Genomic DNA, 17,133 nt, shown 5'->3' with positions numbered 1-17,133 from the left:
ACACACTCCCAGGACCAAATGGGAATTACAACTAAAATACAGAAAAACCATCTATACTAATAAAAGAGTAATATGCTAATTATACTGGGAGACCTTCTGGACAAAACATCATACTCAATGGGCAAAAACTACAATCATTTCCCCTAGCAACAGGAATAAGACAGGGATGTCTGCTTTCAATACTCTTATTCAACATAGCACTGGAATTCCTAGCCACAGCAATCAGACATAGAGAAAACATAAAGGGCATCCAAATTGGAAAGGAGGAAATAAAACTCTCCTTATTCACAGATGACAATACATTGTACATAGAAAACCCTAAAGAATCCACCAAAAAAAAAAAAAGTGCTAAATTTAATAAATGAATTTGGCAATGTAGCAGGATACAAAATTAATACCCAGAAATTGATGGCACTTTTATACACCAATAATGAATTCTCAGAAAGAGAAACTAAACAAACAATCCCATTTACCACTGGGGGGAAAAAAATTAAGAAACCTAGGAATAAACTTAACAAAAGAGGTAAAAGACTTGTACCTAGAAAACTACAGGACATTGACAAAAGATATAGAGGAAGATATAAACAAGTGGAAGAATATACCATGTTCATGGATTGGTAGAATTAACATCATTAAAATGTCCATACTACCCAAAGCAATCTATAGATTCAATGCAATCCCTATTAAGTTACCAATGGCATATTTCACAGATCTAGAAAAAATACTCCAAAAATTTATATGGAATCAAACAAGATTCTGAATAGCTGTAGTAATCTTTAGAAAGAAGAGGAAGCTGGAGGGATCACAATACCACATATCAAGTTATACTACAAAGCCACTGTAATCAAAACAGCCTGGTACTGGCATAAGCACAGACATATAGATCAATGGAAAGTGACCCAAGCCATTATGCTCAAAAATTTGACAAAGGAGGCAAGAGTATACAATGGAGTAAAGACAGTCTCTTCAATAACGGTTTTTGAAAAATTGGAAAGATACATGCAAAAAAAAAAAAATGAAACTTGACCACCAACTTACACCATACACAAAAATAAACTCAAAATGGATAAAAGTCTTAACTGTAAGACATGAGAAAAAAATCCATAAGCAGCAAAATCTCAGATACCTCTCGTAGCAATATAGTTGCAGATACATCTCCTAGGGCAAAAGAAACCAAGGAGAAAATAAACAAATGGGACTAAATCAAAATAAAAAGTTTCTGCGCAGCAAAAGAAACTATCACCAAATTAAAACGGAGCCCACTGTATGGGAGAACATATTTACCAATGATACATAAAGAATAAACATAGAAAATATATTAGGAACTCATACACCTTAACAAAAGGAAGACAAACAATCCAATTAAAAAATGGGCAAAGGACCTAAACAGACACTTCTTCAAAGAAGACATATGAACGGCAAAGAGACATATGAAAAAATGCTCAAAGTCAGGGATCATCAGAGATGCAAATTAAAACAACATTTAAGGTATCACCTCACACCTGTCCGAATGGCTACCATCAACAAATCAACAAATGACCAATACTGGCAGGAACGTGGAGAAAAGGGAACCGTAATACACTGCTGGTGAGAATGCAGGCTGTTGTAGCCATTATGGAAAACAGTATGGAATTTCCTAAAAAAATTAAATATGGATCTGCCATTTGACTCAGCCATCCCACTTCTAGGAATATGTCCTAAGAAACTCAAAATACCAATCAGAAAGAATATATGCACCCCTGTGTTCATAGCAGCGCAATTTACAATAGCTAAGATCTGGAAACTGCTCGTGCCCCTCAGTAATGAGTGGATAACAAAGCTGTGGTACTTTTACACCATGGAGTAGTATACAGCAGTAAAAAAGAAGGATCTCTTACCCTTTGAGACAGCATGGAAGGACCTGCAGAGTATTATGCTAAGTGAGATAAGCCAGTCAGAGAAAGACAAGTGTCACATGATCTCACTCATATGTGGAATCTAATGAACAAAATGGACTGTTGAATAAAACAGATCCAGAGACATAGAAGCATGGAACAGACTGTTGAATCTCAGAGGGAAGGCAGGGGTGGGTGGGAAGAGATCAACCAAAGATCTTGTATACATATATGCATAACCCATGAACACAGACAATAGGGTAGTGAAGGCCTGGGGTGGGGGGCAGGGGCGGGCTGGAGGGAGTCAATGGGGGAACAAGGGAACATATGTAATACTTTCAAGAATAAAAATTTTTTTTAAAAAATAGTAACACTAAATATCTTGAGGAACATAAAAATTAAGATGCTACTGCTCACAGTGGCAAAAATGTTATGCTACATTTATAGTTTAGTTCTGGAAAACAGTTTTGCAATTTTCTGCCATTTCGGTTTTACACATATAATAATATGACTATGACAAATACAAAACCATTTCAAATACTAGTATCACAAGTTTTCTTCACTGCGATCATTCCACAATGGATGACTAACAAGCACATGGCATCTAATCTGGCTAAAAGACCAGAACAACAAAATTGTTCCCATTGAGTCATGATATTCATCAGCTACCTACTCAGAACAAATATTCATAAGTACATCAAGATGGGACCATGATAGTGATGCAAAACATGCGTCTCTGGTTATCATAGGAAACACTACTGGATGTTCATGCTATCAGAGGGTGGCAGCTGTGATCAAGGATCTTCTTACATTACTTGGTGAACCACCTCTACCCAATTCATCCCACAGGAGAAAAAGTAAAGACCACATAGAAATGGGTGGCAGAAACCCCAAACACTGACATGCTGAAGTCATATTAGGATAGATACCTCTACTTGTTTTCTCTATCTTTTGCTAAGTACACATCGAAAGTGAGAAACAACTATTTCAGATGAAACTTGAAGACACTGCACAAATGTTTTTCTAAAACCTCCACATAAAAACTAGTCGCTGCAAGAGTAGAAAAGTGGTTGCCAGGGGTTGGGAGGTAGGGAAAATAAGAAGAGGTTGGTAAAAGGGTACAAATTGCCAGTTGTAAGATGAGTAAGGTCTGAAGATCTATCATATAACACGGTACCTAGAGTTGACTGTAGTTGAAAACACTGTGTTGTATAATTAAAATTTGCTAAGAGAAATGAATTTAAATGTTCCCACACACATACACAAAAAGATAAATATGAAGTGATGTACATTTGATGCACATCCTGGCTCAAGAATGTATATTTTTGCTAATTTCTTAATCTCTTTCAGACTTGTGTTGTTGTTTTAAGATGTAGAGGTCTCCCTAACAACATTTTAAAGCTCCAAAAAGAAAGGACCTTTTGTTTCGCCCTCTTCCTCTTTTGCAAAGGGCCCTGCTGGGAGTCTAATGATGCCTATAATCCCTTTCTCAAAGTAATGTTTCAGATGCATAAAATAAAATATTTAGGATTACTTGGACCCCTGACTTTTTCTTCTATCCACTGCAGGATAAGAGGTTTTGTTATAGAGGGAATTATAATAACTTTTCTACCTCTTAAAGTCTTTGATTCCAAATTATGGAAAGTTTCCTTTGATAATGACATATCTTAAACTAATGTAAAAATCCCCTTCTTCACAATTTATTATGATTCCTTAGACATCCTATACCTACCCCACCCCAAGACCCTTTAATTTTTTATGCTAAGCTACATGGCCTGTGAAAGGGCCCATGGCAAAGAGAAGAGGGTGAGAATGACAGCAAGTGTTAGAAACCCCTGTACAATATAGAAATTGATTACAGCACCACTGTGTGAGTACAAACATCTCATTTTATTGTGCTTCACTTTCTTGCTTTTCACAGATGTGTGTTTTATAAATTGAAGGCAAGACACTTCACTAGCATAAAAATTTCAACTCACTTTATTGTGGTGGTCTGAGCTAAACCCACAATATCTCCAAAGTATGCCAATATTTCAATATCCTGTAACTTGTTAGTAGAAAACTTAAGATTCAGGTCAACCATTTTCTATTTGGCAAGTGAACCTTAAGAGAGTTTAAGACAATTATTTGACTGACTTTCAGTCTGAGTCACACCTGCTTAGTCAGTACTAGAAGAGGGACAAACCAAGCTGGTGGCCGTGCTGTAACATCATTCACTGCTAAATATACTAAAACTAAAGGTTCCTTTAAAGTTAGCTTTTCTGGTTGTTTCCCAAAGAAAACAATGACACACTCTAACAGCCAATTTCTCAAGTGGAATCTTTCATAATAGAGTCTTAATATGGCTTCTCATTTCCATCAACTAAAACATTCAAAGCAACAGCTGTACTTCATACAAATTCTGCAATTTTATTTTAGCTCTGACCATATTGATGATTTTTTTCCTTCTTTAAAGAAATTACAAGCTCAAGGTAAAAATCATTTTTACAGAGTACTTAAAAGGATTGCCCATATTGCCAACCAATAAATTCAATATGGAACTTCAGTAAAATACAGCTCTTAACTACTTGTTTTACCTAATTTTCTTATCAACAAAGCAAAAACCTTTGTAACAATAAAGTACAAATGACTATTTCAATAATCCATTTGCAAGTAAGAGTAATTCTACTTAAATTAGAATTGGTTGGAATTCTACACTCGTTTTTGAAGATTGATTTCAGAGAGGGGAAGAGAGAGAGAGAGAGAGAGAGAGAGAGAGACAGAGACAGAGACAGAGACAGAGACAGAGACAGAGAGACAGAGAGAGAGATACATCAATGACAGGGAATCATTAATTGGCTGCCTCCTGCATATCCCCTACTGGGGATCGAGACGGAAACATGAACGTGTGCCCTGACCAGGAATCTAACAGTGATCTCCTGGTTCTTAGACCAATGCTCAACCACCTTGCCACACTGACCAGGCTGGAATTCTATACTCTTTAAATGACTATTAAACATTTAGTTCTTATGTGATTTCTGTCATGATAACTCAATTTTATTTAAAAAAATTTACATAGTAAATGTTATTCGGCCAGAGTTTATGTCTTACACACTCTATATATACTGACATTTACAAAATATATATATAGCAGTGGCACCTCCAAGAAGCATGAAAGCCAAGTGTTTACAGAAAATGTTTAATAAGAAAATTACATGGTTCCTCTCTTTCAAGCATAACAAAAGAGGATCAGTTCTTTGACATTTAAGCACAAGAGGACTTTTAATTTTGAGCTGATAAAATATGCAACCTGAAAATAATGCCTTTAACTCTTCTTATATTCACTGTTATCACCTCCATCTACCCTTCAGAAATGGGAAATAAGTAGTAATCATTTCAAAACTCTTCTATACCAGGCTTATTCTCAGCTGGTCTGCCCTAGACCCCCTGAGCGTCAGCCCTAGTCCCCTCTCGGACTCGTTTCCTCTCCAACAAGATGAAAGAAACTATTATGAACCAAGAGAAACTCGCCAAACTGCAGGCACAAGTGCGCATTGGTGGGAAAGGAACTGCTTGTAGAAAGAAGAAGGTAGTTCATAGAACAGCTACAGCAGATGATAAAAAACTTCAGTTCTCCTTAAAGAAGTTAGGGGTAAACAATATCTCTGGTATTGAAAAGGTAAATATGTTTACAAACCAAGGAACAGTGATCCACTTTAACAACCCTAAAGTTCAGGCATCTCTGGCAGCGAACACTTTCACCATTACAGACCATCCTGAGACAATGCAGCTGACAGAAATGCTACCCAGCATCTTAAACCAGCTTGGTGCAGACAGTCTGACTAGTTTAAGGAGACTGGCTGAAGCTCTGCCCAAACAATCAGTGGATGGAAAAGCGCCACTTGCTACTGGAGAGGATGATGATGATGATGATGATGATGTTCCATATCTTGTGGAGAATTTTGATGAGGCTTCCAAGAATGAAGCAAACTGAATTGAGTCAACTTCTGAAGAAGATAAACTTGAAGAAGTTTCTGGGAGCTGCTATTTTATATTATGACTGCTTTTTCAAATTTTGTTTATGGATCTGATAAAATCTAGATCTCTAATATTTTTTAGCCCAATGCCCCTGGACATTGCAGCTCTTTTCAGTTTTTGCTTATACATAAATAATTCTTTGCAGCTAATTAAGCTGAAGAAGCTTGGGAATAAAGTTTGGAACAGGTTAATAAAGATCTTTGCCTAGTAAAAAAAACACACACAAAATAAACTCTTCTATATCATACTAAAAGTGAGCCTCACGCTTCAACCACTGCACTCTGGCTTGTTGAGACAAACTAACTTTATCATTCCTTTAGAGATTCAAGTTGCCACCACCAACTGGTCGGTTAGACACAGTAGGAAACCTACCTGCTATCCTTAATTCATATTTTAATCAAACTGACTAATCGAAAATGATTATATTTATATATATATATGTATATATAGCCTACCTAATAGACAAATATGCAAATTGACCATACCTCCGACACACCCACAAGCCATGCCCACAAGCCACACCCACCATCCAATCAGAGCGAGTATGCAAATTAACCCAACCAAGATGGCTACAGCCACAGAGAGCAAGGTTTCCTAGGTAACAGAGGAAGCCAAGCTTTCCACCTGCCCTTGCCAGGCCTAAGCCTCCACTCAAGCTACAAAGTTTCAATTATAGAAGGTAAACAAATTCAAACAGAAATGGCGGCAGAATGGAGCTTGAGAGAGCAGGCCAGGGTTGCCCCCAGCAACAGGGGAAGCAAAGCTTTCCACACCCCAACAGAAATGGCTGCCGGCCACAGAGGGAGCCCCAGGCGTGGCTCCGCTCCAGGCTACAAAGTTTCAATTGTAGAAGGAAAATAAATTCCAGATACCAGGGCCTCCTCTTGGGTTGGCAGGGGGCGTGGCTGGCCTGTAAACCACCACAGGCCCCTGGCTCAGGCCGCCCCACGCCCCAAGGGAACCCCACCCTGATCAGGGACACCCTTCAGGGCAAACCAGCTGGCCCCCACCCCTGTACCAGGCCTCTATCCTATCTAATAAAAGAGTAATATGCAGATTGATAATCACTGCAACACACAATATAGCTGCCCCCATGTGGTCAAAGATCCTGCCCCCATGTGGACACAAGATGGCCACCACAAGATGGCCAGCAGGGAAGGGCAGTTGGGAGGCACCAGGCCTGCAAGGGAGGGTAGTTGGAAGTGATCAACCCTGCAGGAGAGGGCAGTTAGGGGTGACTAGGCCAGCAGAGGAGGGAAGTTGGGGGCAAACAGGCTGGCAGCAGAGTGGTTAGGGGGTGATCAGGCTGGCAGGCAGAAGTGGTTAGGGGCAATCAGGAAGGAAGGCAGGCAAGCAGTTGGGAGCTAGCAGTCCTGGATTGTGAGAGGGATCCCAGATTGGAGAGGGTACAGGCTGGGCTGAGGGACAACATCCCTCCATGCACGAATTTCGTGCACCGGGCCTCTAGTATATATATATATATATAAAATCACACTAAACATAACCTTTCCCTCTTTCTCTACCTATCAAATCCAACACAACCTTCAATACTAATCAAGTCTCACCTTCTCCAGAAAGAGTTCCAGTACTCTGGCCCAAAGTTCTAGCACAAATTCAAAACATTTTTTTACTACAGATGAATATCGTACATAATCTTTCTTATATTTCGATCTTATATTATTTCACTTAATGTTTCCATATGAATATCATGTCTCTGCAACTATGCAACTTTACTGAGGACTAAGAAGTCTAACTGTTTCATATTTGATACAGTAATGTCTGTATTGAGTATTTTAAGAAAATAAAACATTAACTACAGAGAGAAAATGTGGCAGAGGATAGTTAGGGTCAACAGACATGATCCCAAATGTTTAGGCCAACCCGTTCTACCTATAGGCTCAGTATTTTTATTCTTTCCCCAATGATTTTTAGGTCTTGGCACTATGAATCATTTCAATGAAAAAGGAATAAGTGAGTCCCTAAAGTTGATGTGGGTGTTTTTATAGAAGAAAGAAGCTGGTGTTCTAACTAGTCCAGCAGGATGTTTCAACCTAAGAAAACTAGAGACATAAATAGCCTCATTAAATAATCATTCATTTCTTGGCATCTGCTAAGGCTTCACATTTCACACAATGTGCACAACTCAACACACAGATCCTACTGAAAAAATGCTCCCAAATTGCGATGAAACAATTCTTTCCTTCAACTTCTGACTTGAGGAATTCCTAGAAAACTACATAAAACCATTGAAATTATTGATATTAAGGAAAACATAATTAAGTACAAATAAGCTCTACATCTGAATTTGAAAAAGCTTATGAATCATTTTTCTCCTTTATACTACTAAACACATTATGGTAAAAACACATAAACCCAACACAAATGTGAACACATAGACCTGTCCAAAACAATACATTTCTGGTGTAAAGTAATTAGATAATCTTTATTATCATGTTTCCACATATGTCTCAAAAGAGATAGCACAGGTATGACATAATAGTTTTTCGACTATTTCTCCAAGCTTCTTAAATGTGGGAACAACAAAACTCAAGAGGCACTGCACTTATGCAAGAACCTGTGCTGGCAGCGTACCTCTGCCTCTGCTAAGGTTGAAGTTTCAGCTGAAGCACATTGCTGTCAAGAGTTCTACAAAGTCTTCTGGCAACAATGATTTACATACACACCCTTCGTCATAACTCTACTCAGAACTACACACATTTAGACAAAAACAAGCCACTCAAGAGAAAGAATTAGGGTCAAACTGATTTCTACCGGTGAACTCTCTATAAAATTTAGTTTTTCTAAAAAAATTTTCAACCAACTTTAGAAGGGTAGTCAACTTTTACTTAAATTTTTATTTTTCTAGGGAACACAGAGGACCACATCAAGGCCCCTAGAAATCAAAACAATCACTATGAGAAAAAGACAATGGATGGGTTCATTCAGGTTTAGGAATGATTTCACAGATATTTATTCTGTATCTAACCAGCTTTTCATCCAAAACAAGATACCAGCATATAACTTCACTGAGAAAAGAGTCCTATCTAAGATTAACCCATTCAGCCAACAAATATTTTCTGACCCCTTATGTTCTAGGTACATTTTTCTATCAAATAGCTAAGTCTCAAATTGGGGTAAGGAACCTGAATAAACAAAAGATCAACAGATCTGAGTTAAAGAAGTTCTCCTCACTTATTCATTCAATCATCTCATTCAACAAACAGCTATGAGAATCTTCTACAAGAACAGGCAACCCTGACAGATATAAAGACACAGAATGAATAATACAATTCCCTGCCTCCATACCGGAATACAGTATAGTAGGGAAAACAAAACTATGACAGTGCAGTGTGCTCAGTGCCCGGACAGGGGTAAGCACACTCTGGAGCAGCAGTCACCAACCGGTGGTCCGCGAGGTCCAAAAGGTTGGCAACCACTGGTTTAAGGAAACCTTTGGCGCAGCAGTCGCCAACTGGTGGTCCGCGAGGTCCGAAAGGTTGGCGACCGCTGCTCTGGAGCATCTGTCTTTGTCCCAGAAAACCTAACTACACACTAGTTTAGGGCCTTATCAAACAAAAGCAACAGTTTTCACATGCAGGAACCTGTGTGTCGCTGGAATTCATGTTGGCATTTAAATTGAAGTAGTTTTTCTACAGTCTGATCTGGGAGAAGCTGACCAAAGCGGAAAGATAAATAGAAAGTTGGTTGCTATAACTGGCATGGGAGAAAATCATCCCTGTTTCCATACACCTTCTATCAATTACTCTTTCAGATTACCTTTTCAAGCATGTAAAAATAGAATACAATAGCTCCGTTTGGGGCAGATAACAGATTTGTTCCTGACCAGGTTAATGAAGATAATGTCTCCCTCTGGGTGAAGGTTGGGCAGGTTGGCTAGCAGACCTCTCACAGGACTGGGGGTTTCTTAGCTCTGACACAAACCTACTCTGTGGATGACACCAACCTGGGCACACTTTCGCATGGCCCCTGTGGAATTTGAGAGGCAGGGGAACCAGTGCAAACTTGAAGTTCACGTAGCCTGCTGTGCCATGAGTCACTAGCAAAGTAAATCAAAACGTGGCAGGCTAACTTGTTAAGCTGCAAGTAGAGTAGAATCTCAGGTTCTTCATAATTCTTGAAGCCTAATTTGTTTTTCTCTCTTCAGTAAATGAAGACGAAAAGAGAAATGAATCTGCAATGTCCACCACAAGACAAGGCTAGTTAATGGGAGGTGAGGAGAGGAAGAGGAGTAACCAGTACACCACATCTAATCCAGTAACCGTAAATCTGGTTGGTGTTAGTAGACAGGCTGGAAACTAGACAGGTAGCCTCAAGGACACTGATAGCATATTGTTGGACAATAAAATACCTCCTCCCTCCTTTTTGTGGAAGGAAGAGAGTTAGAAACAGAGTATTATCTCTAAAAACAACCATTAAAAACCAATAATTTGTGCACATTATTAAATATAATGGCTCAATAGCTATTAAAACATGCATTACTAAGTGTGTCTGAAACTGAGTCAATCTAAAACCCTTAACAGGATATAGTAAAAAGAAAACAACATTCATTAAAAGTCAAATTTTCAGCTTCGTTTTTTTTTTTTAATTAAGTCTCAGAAGATTTGAGTAGAGTCAAGATAGAGCACATAATAGACTTTACCTACTCTTTGATTTACAAAGTTCTACTTTATGGAAATGTCAGCAAGTAGGAAAAACAGTCCAGATAGATCAAAAAATGCAAGAAAAACAAAACAATGCTGAACCAAACCACAGGAAAGAACATTTATCAGGTTCTTACTGTTTCTGCAATATACAACCATTTCCCCCATCAAACATTCTGAAATTAGTAAACCTTCCAAAATTAGGTATCACAGCAAGGAAAAAAGAATTCCTGTGCTGTGGCTTCCTTTGACAAAAACCTACAGATATGAAAATGCATGCAGGTGGAAGACTTATTCTAACAATGATCACTCAAAGGATGTAATAGGAAGTGTGCCATTGTAATTTAGAAAATAAACTTAGGTAGAAATTGTTATTTGGAAGCATTCTCTATAGTGATTGCCACTAACAGACTGAATCACTTGTTCCACCAATATGAGGGGTGGGAGGAAACAGACAAGTAGGATGGAAAATTGCATCAAGACAGGTTATCCCTGAAAATCTGAGCCAAACCCTATGTGCTCTCAGAAAGTTACAATATGTGATTTCTATCTCATGCGTACCTAATGGTTAAGATTGTCTTCATATATTCTAGGACATTCATAGTGCCCAGTATACTAAGACACTTGTTTCCAGAGCTTAAAAGTAATACACTCTAAGAATCACCACTGTGCTGGCTTGATTAGAACTGTAACAAAATAGCACTGTTTTCAACCATTTATTATGCCAAATAAAAACTAGCAGATTCTCTGCCCAATGGTATATCAGGACCATCTGTCAACTCTATTCTAACAGCCAGCAGGCATGCTAAAAGAAGATAAAAAAGAAAACAAACCAAAAACAGCAACAGCTCTCTGAGGGGAAAATGTCCAGAGACTGATGATGATCTGCTACCTGCTTAATACAGATAAACTTTTTGTCCTTTGAAAAATAAGTAAAAATTTAAATATTAAGTTTATTAAAATTTTACTGTATTGTTTCTAATCATTTTTTGTTTGTTTGTTTAGGAAGAGCTACATTATGTTGCCAGCTCTCAAGGAGATACATCTTACTACACATTTCTTTGTATAGTCAATGTGCCTACTACCAAAAGCCTATTTACCAATTCTTTCTCTTAATCTTCCTCCCTTCCTTTTCTGAAGGGTACCTGCACAATTTAAACAAGGACCCAATACCAAAAGGGGTCAAGGAACCATCGCAACTGTGATCCCATCCATCAAAAATAACCCAAAAGATATGGAAGGGTTAAAAGAGAAACTGCACAATTTTGTAAATGACAAACAAAAATGTTCCATTCATTACAAAAACATTCACACTCAAACATCCCACATTGTATTCTTATAGCCACATAAACAAAAAAGACAGGAAAAATATACACAGAAGGAGGTTTTATGATTAAAATGTAAAAGGAGAAAAATAACCCAACCTAGTGAAAGAAAAAGAAGGCGACAAAAAAGGTCAAGAAAGTCCTGGCCAGTTTGGCTCAATGGATAGAGTGTCAGTCTGTGGACCGAAGGGTCCCAGTTTCAATTCTAGTCAAAGGGCGTGCAGGGGGAGTGTCCGTGCGAGAGGCTAGTGCCTCTGCAGCAGCACTCACCAGCCATGAGCCAGGTGTCTGGAGCCCGTTGGTCAGCTGAGCTGCGCTTCCACTGTGGGAGTGCACTGACCACCAGGGGCAGCTCCTGCGTTGAGCGTCTGCCCCCTGGTGGTCAGTGCACATCATAGCGACTGGTCGCTTAGGCTTTTATATATATACTAGCATTCCCATTGCAGGAAAAATCCTGCAATAGGATTTCCTGCTGCACTCTACCCCGCCTCCGCTCCGCCCTTGTCACCCGCCCTGCCTTCTCTGCCAGCCCGCCTGCGTTTCCCTTCGCCCCCGGCCCCGCCTCCGCTCCGCCCTTGTCGCCCGCCCCGCCTGCTTTTCCCTTCGCCCCTGGCCCTGACTTCGCTCCTCCCTTCTCCTCCCCGCCCCCCCTCCCCCCCTCCGGCTTGCTTGCTTCTTCGAAGCTTTACTCCCTTCTGCAGCTCTTGGCTTCTTTCCACGCTGTCTTGATATGCAAATTAGCCGCCATCTTTGTTGGGGTAATTTGCATACTTGTCCTGATTGGTTGGTGGGCATGGCTTGGCTGGTGGGTGTGGCTTAGGTGTAGCGAAGGTGCGGTCAATTTGCATATTTGTCTATTATTAGATTAGATATATATATATATATATATATATATATATATAGAAGATAGATGTTTTACTACATTATTGGCCTGCGATGGATTGAAAATTAGAACATTAGCCCTTAAGCAAACACAGCTTGAGAGCACCGCCCTAAAGACTTAAGATTTAAACCATCATGAAATTGGCATGATAATCTTATCTAATAAGTTTGTACTTTATATTTACACTTTACTTTTACTGAAAAAAAGGTCTTTCTTATTACGCAGGCAACCCTGTTCCCACTGAACTTTTACTGAAGTGTCAATTAACTTTAAGGCACCAACTCCCAGGAGGGTCTGAATTCTGTTTACATTCCCCCTACCTGACCTACCTAATGCGCAATTAACCAACTGGCAAGTCATACACATGGTTAACCTTTTGCACTCAGATGTCGAGTGTGACGGTTATTGAATGTATCAATAATTTGAAATATAAAAAAATCCAAATAAATAAGTTTGTATGAAAAGAAACTCCAGTTTTTTATTCTACTGCCGCGCTTTGTAAAATCTGGGGTATTTAAAAAATTAAATCCCGAGTAGAATAAGGAATCGAGAAAAAAGCAAGCGAGTGCAAAGGGTTAAGGCACCAACAAAACTGCACTACTTTAAGAAAAAACGTTTTTAAAATAATATATTTCAGCTCTAACCTATTTTGCTACCACAGACTGAAGGGTCTCGGGTTCGATTCCAGTCAAGGGCACATACCTCGGTTGCAGGCTCGATCCCTGGCCCTGGTCAGGGCACGTGTGGGAGGTCTCTTTCACATCGATGTTCCTCTCTCTCTGTGTCTCCCCATCCCTCCTACTCTCTCTAAAGATCAATGGAAAAAATATCCTTGGGTGAGGATTAACGAAAGCAGTAAGGTAACTATCGTGAAAAAAAAATAAGAAAAAAAGGGTGGCTTTCTCTCAGAGGTGCTTGCAGCAATTACCGAGGGACACTGAGACCCAGGGGGCCTCTTAGGGCAGGGCTGACGGGAAGCCATTGCTGTTTGCTCCGCCCTGAGATCCCGCCCCACGAAGCCATTGCTGATTGCTCTGCCCTGACACTCAGCCCCATCCAAGCTGTGCCCAGAGGCTTTTGCATATGAATGGCCTGGTCCTTTGAATTTTAAACTTACCTAACAAACTGCAGCTGAGTCAGAAAGACCCAGAACATCCAAAAGAAGGCCCAAGGCCCCACAGCAGCTTGCATTGCTTCACAGCTGAGCCTCATCTGGGCACCTCCAAAAACCAAACAAAGAAGAGGAATCTGCAGATCTCTCCATAGCTCCTGCTGGGTGGCCTCAGACAGAGGCTAAATTAGCACCTCCTTGGAGATCCAAGAGCCAGTGTACCCAGCGGTCAGAGTGGGACCATCCAGATTACAACTCCTCAGATCCATAAGAGACAACTCAGGGGGCAGACTCAGTGAGCACCAAAGCCCCACTGAAGTAAGTCTTGTCTCATAAGGGTGTCTCCAGCACAGAAGTGCTCCCATCGTAGACACAGCTGATCCTCACAGCCAATTGGCCTGGAGGTCAATTCTCCCCAGTGATACCAACAACAATCGAGGCTTAACTACAACAAGACTGTGCACACAGCCCACAAAGGGGTGCACCAAGAGTGTCCACCTCAGGTAACTGGGGAGGCTGAGCCACTGGGCCCTATAGGACACCTAGCACACAAAGCCACTCTATCAACTCAGGGAAGCAGCCAAAATGCAGAGACAAAGAAACAGATCACAAATGAAAGAAATGGAGGAAAGCAAACAACTGGATACAGAGTTCAAAACCATGGTTATAAGGTTTTTCAATAATTTTCTAGAAAAGGCCGATAAATTTAGCGAGACCCTCGAGGATATGAAAAAGGACCAACCAGAAATTAAACATACACTAACTGAAGTAAAAAAATAACATACAGAGATCCAACAGCAGACTAGAGGATCGCAAGAATCAAGTCAAAGATTTGAAATACGAAGAAGCAAAAAACACTCAACCAGAAAAGCAAAAAGAAAAAAGAATCCCAAAATAGGAAGCTAGTGTAAGGAGCCTCTGGGACAACTTCAAGCATACCAACATCTGAATTATGGGGGTGCCAGAAGAAGAGAGAGAGCAAGATACTGAAAACCTATTTGAAGAAATAATGACTGAAAACTTCCACCACCTGGTGAAAGAAATAGACTTACAAGTCCAGGAAGCACAGAGAACCCCAAACAAAAGAAATCCAAAGAGGACCACACCAAGACACATCATAATTAAAATGCCAAGAGCAAAAGACAAAGAGAGAATATTAAAAGCAGCAAGAGAAAAACAGTTACCTACAAGGGAGCACCCATACGATTGTCAGCTGATTTCTCAACAGAAACTATGCAGGCCAGAAGGGAGTGGCAAGAAATATTCAAAGTGATGAATAGCAAGAACCTACAGCCAAGATTACTCTACCCAGCAAAGCTATCATTCAGAATTGAAGGCCAGATAGAGCTTCACAGATTAAAAAAAAGCTAAAGGAGTTCATCACCGCCAAACCAGTATTATATGAAATGCTGAAAGGTATTCTTTAAGAAGAGGAAGAAGAAGAAAAAGGTAAAGATAAAAATTATGAACAACAAACACATATCTATCAACAAGTGAATCTAAAAATCAAGTGAATAAAAAATCTGATGAACAGAATAAACTGGTGAATATAATAGAATCAGGGGCATAGAAAGGGAGTGGACTGAAAATTCTTGGGGGGAAAGGTATGTGGGGGGTGCGGGAAGAGACTGGACAAAAACCATACACCTATGGATGAGGATAGTGCGGGGGGGGGGGGCAGGTAAGGGCAGAGGGTGGGTGAGAACTGGGTGGAGGGGAGCTATGAGGGTAAAAAAGAGGAACAATTGTAATAATCTGAACCATAAAGATTTATTTAAAAAAAACACCTCAATATTAAGATGTCAATTCTCCCCAAATAGATTTATAGATACAACGCAATCTCAATGAAGTTATCATCAGGGTTTTTTGTACAAATTAACTAGTTGATTCAAAACTTATATGGAAATTAAATGGTCCAAAAATCTCCAAAACAATTTTGTTTTAAAACATCAAGTTGGAAGGAAGACTCATACTACACAATTTAAAGATGTACTATAAAGTTACAGTATCAAGACAGGTGTTATTGGTGAAAGGATAGCTGTGTAGACAGAATTGAGTCAACAAAGAGACCTATACATACATCCATTTATTTGACCTTTCAATGAACAGCATTTAATAAACAGGACTGGTCTAATTGGACATCCTTTTGAAAAAGACAGAACAAAAACCTCAAACCTTACCTCACATCATACACAAAAATTAAGCTAAAGTAAATCCTTACCCTAAATTTAAGTAATAAACTATAAAACCCCTAAAAGAAAACATAGGAGAAAATTTTTATGACCTTGGATTAATCAGATTTATCAGATATCACACAAAATATATCAATTATTTTAAAAAGTGATAAACCAGACTTCAAAAAACATCTTTTACTGGTCAAGAACTACTCAAGTCAGAATACCTAGATTCAAATTCCAACTTTGCCAGTAACAAATTGCACATCTCACTATTTTACTGTCTGTGTGTCTGTTTTTTTCCCCCTTACCTGTATGAGAGAGTACCTACCTCATAGGGTTAGTAAAAAAAAAAAAAAAAAAAAATGAGATGTTTAGAAAATTCCTAATATAATTAAGTACTCAGTAAGTATAATTGCTACCTTTCTAAAATTTTTATTTCATTACTTTGAACTCATGGTTCAAAATTTAATGTTTCCTATTGTGGGTCTTAGAATTTTATTAAGCTTTATATAAATAAGAGTGCAACTCCATTTTTCATTCAATTCTCTTTAAAGAAATTATCAAGCCCTAACTGGTTTGGCTCAGTGGATAGAGCATCGGCCTTCGGACTGAAAGGTCCCAGGTTTGATTCCAGTCAAGGGCATGTACCTTGGTTGCAGGCACATCCCCAGTAGGAGGTGTGCAGGAGGCAGCTGATTGATGTTTCTCTCTCATCGATGTTTCTAACTCTCTATCCCTCTCCCTTCCTCTCTGTAAAGTATCAATAAAATATTTTTTTTTAAAAAAGAAAAGAAAAAGGAAATTATCAAGAATAAAAGGCATACAAACATGAAGGGAAATAGGGAACAAGGGAGAAACGCATTTACTGTGCACCTGCAAGTACTCCAGAAAACAGGTGCTATCTCTTTTATTCCTCCCTAGCAGGTACCTTCAGAGAAACAAGGAATCTACATGAAACTTTCAATAAACTTTCATAAATGGCCTTTAAAAAGAAGTGCTACTGTTCTATTTAAGATGCTGGATAGGTGCCCAAATGCAAATGTCTCATTAAAAGTAAAATTCATGTTTAGAGAGATTAAACTGTT

The 17,133-nt window shown here is 39.2% G+C and overlaps 2 protein-coding genes across 2 annotated transcripts in view; one reads left to right on the top strand and one right to left on the bottom strand.

The window, feature by feature from the left end:
* The window catches only part of DDX10 (DEAD-box helicase 10), a 256,489-nt gene that overhangs the window by 175,833 nt on the left and 63,523 nt on the right, over positions 1 to 17,133 (bottom strand). The gene's annotated exons all lie outside the window — the stretch shown is intronic.
* Positions 5,338 to 6,108, top strand: LOC103299240 (transcription factor BTF3-like). Its single transcript, XM_054724871.1, has one exon. It carries the CDS (start codon positions 5,350 to 5,352, stop codon positions 5,845 to 5,847), a length of 498 nt encoding a protein of 165 aa, XP_054580846.1. The 5' UTR covers positions 5,338 to 5,349; the 3' UTR covers positions 5,848 to 6,108.

The sequence above is a fragment of the Eptesicus fuscus genome, chromosome 13 (genome assembly GCF_027574615.1).
Source record: "Eptesicus fuscus isolate TK198812 chromosome 13, DD_ASM_mEF_20220401, whole genome shotgun sequence".
Classification (NCBI taxonomy): domain Eukaryota; kingdom Metazoa; phylum Chordata; class Mammalia; order Chiroptera; family Vespertilionidae; genus Eptesicus; species Eptesicus fuscus.
Note: the sequence above shows the minus strand (reverse complement) of the source record. Positions and strands in the feature narration are given on the sequence as shown.

Bases quoted from the DNA above. Each gene is read 5' to 3' on its own strand.
- LOC103299240 (XM_054724871.1), top strand. From the start codon at position 5,350: ATGAAAGAAACTATTATGAACCAAGAGAAACTCGCCAAACTGCAGGCA.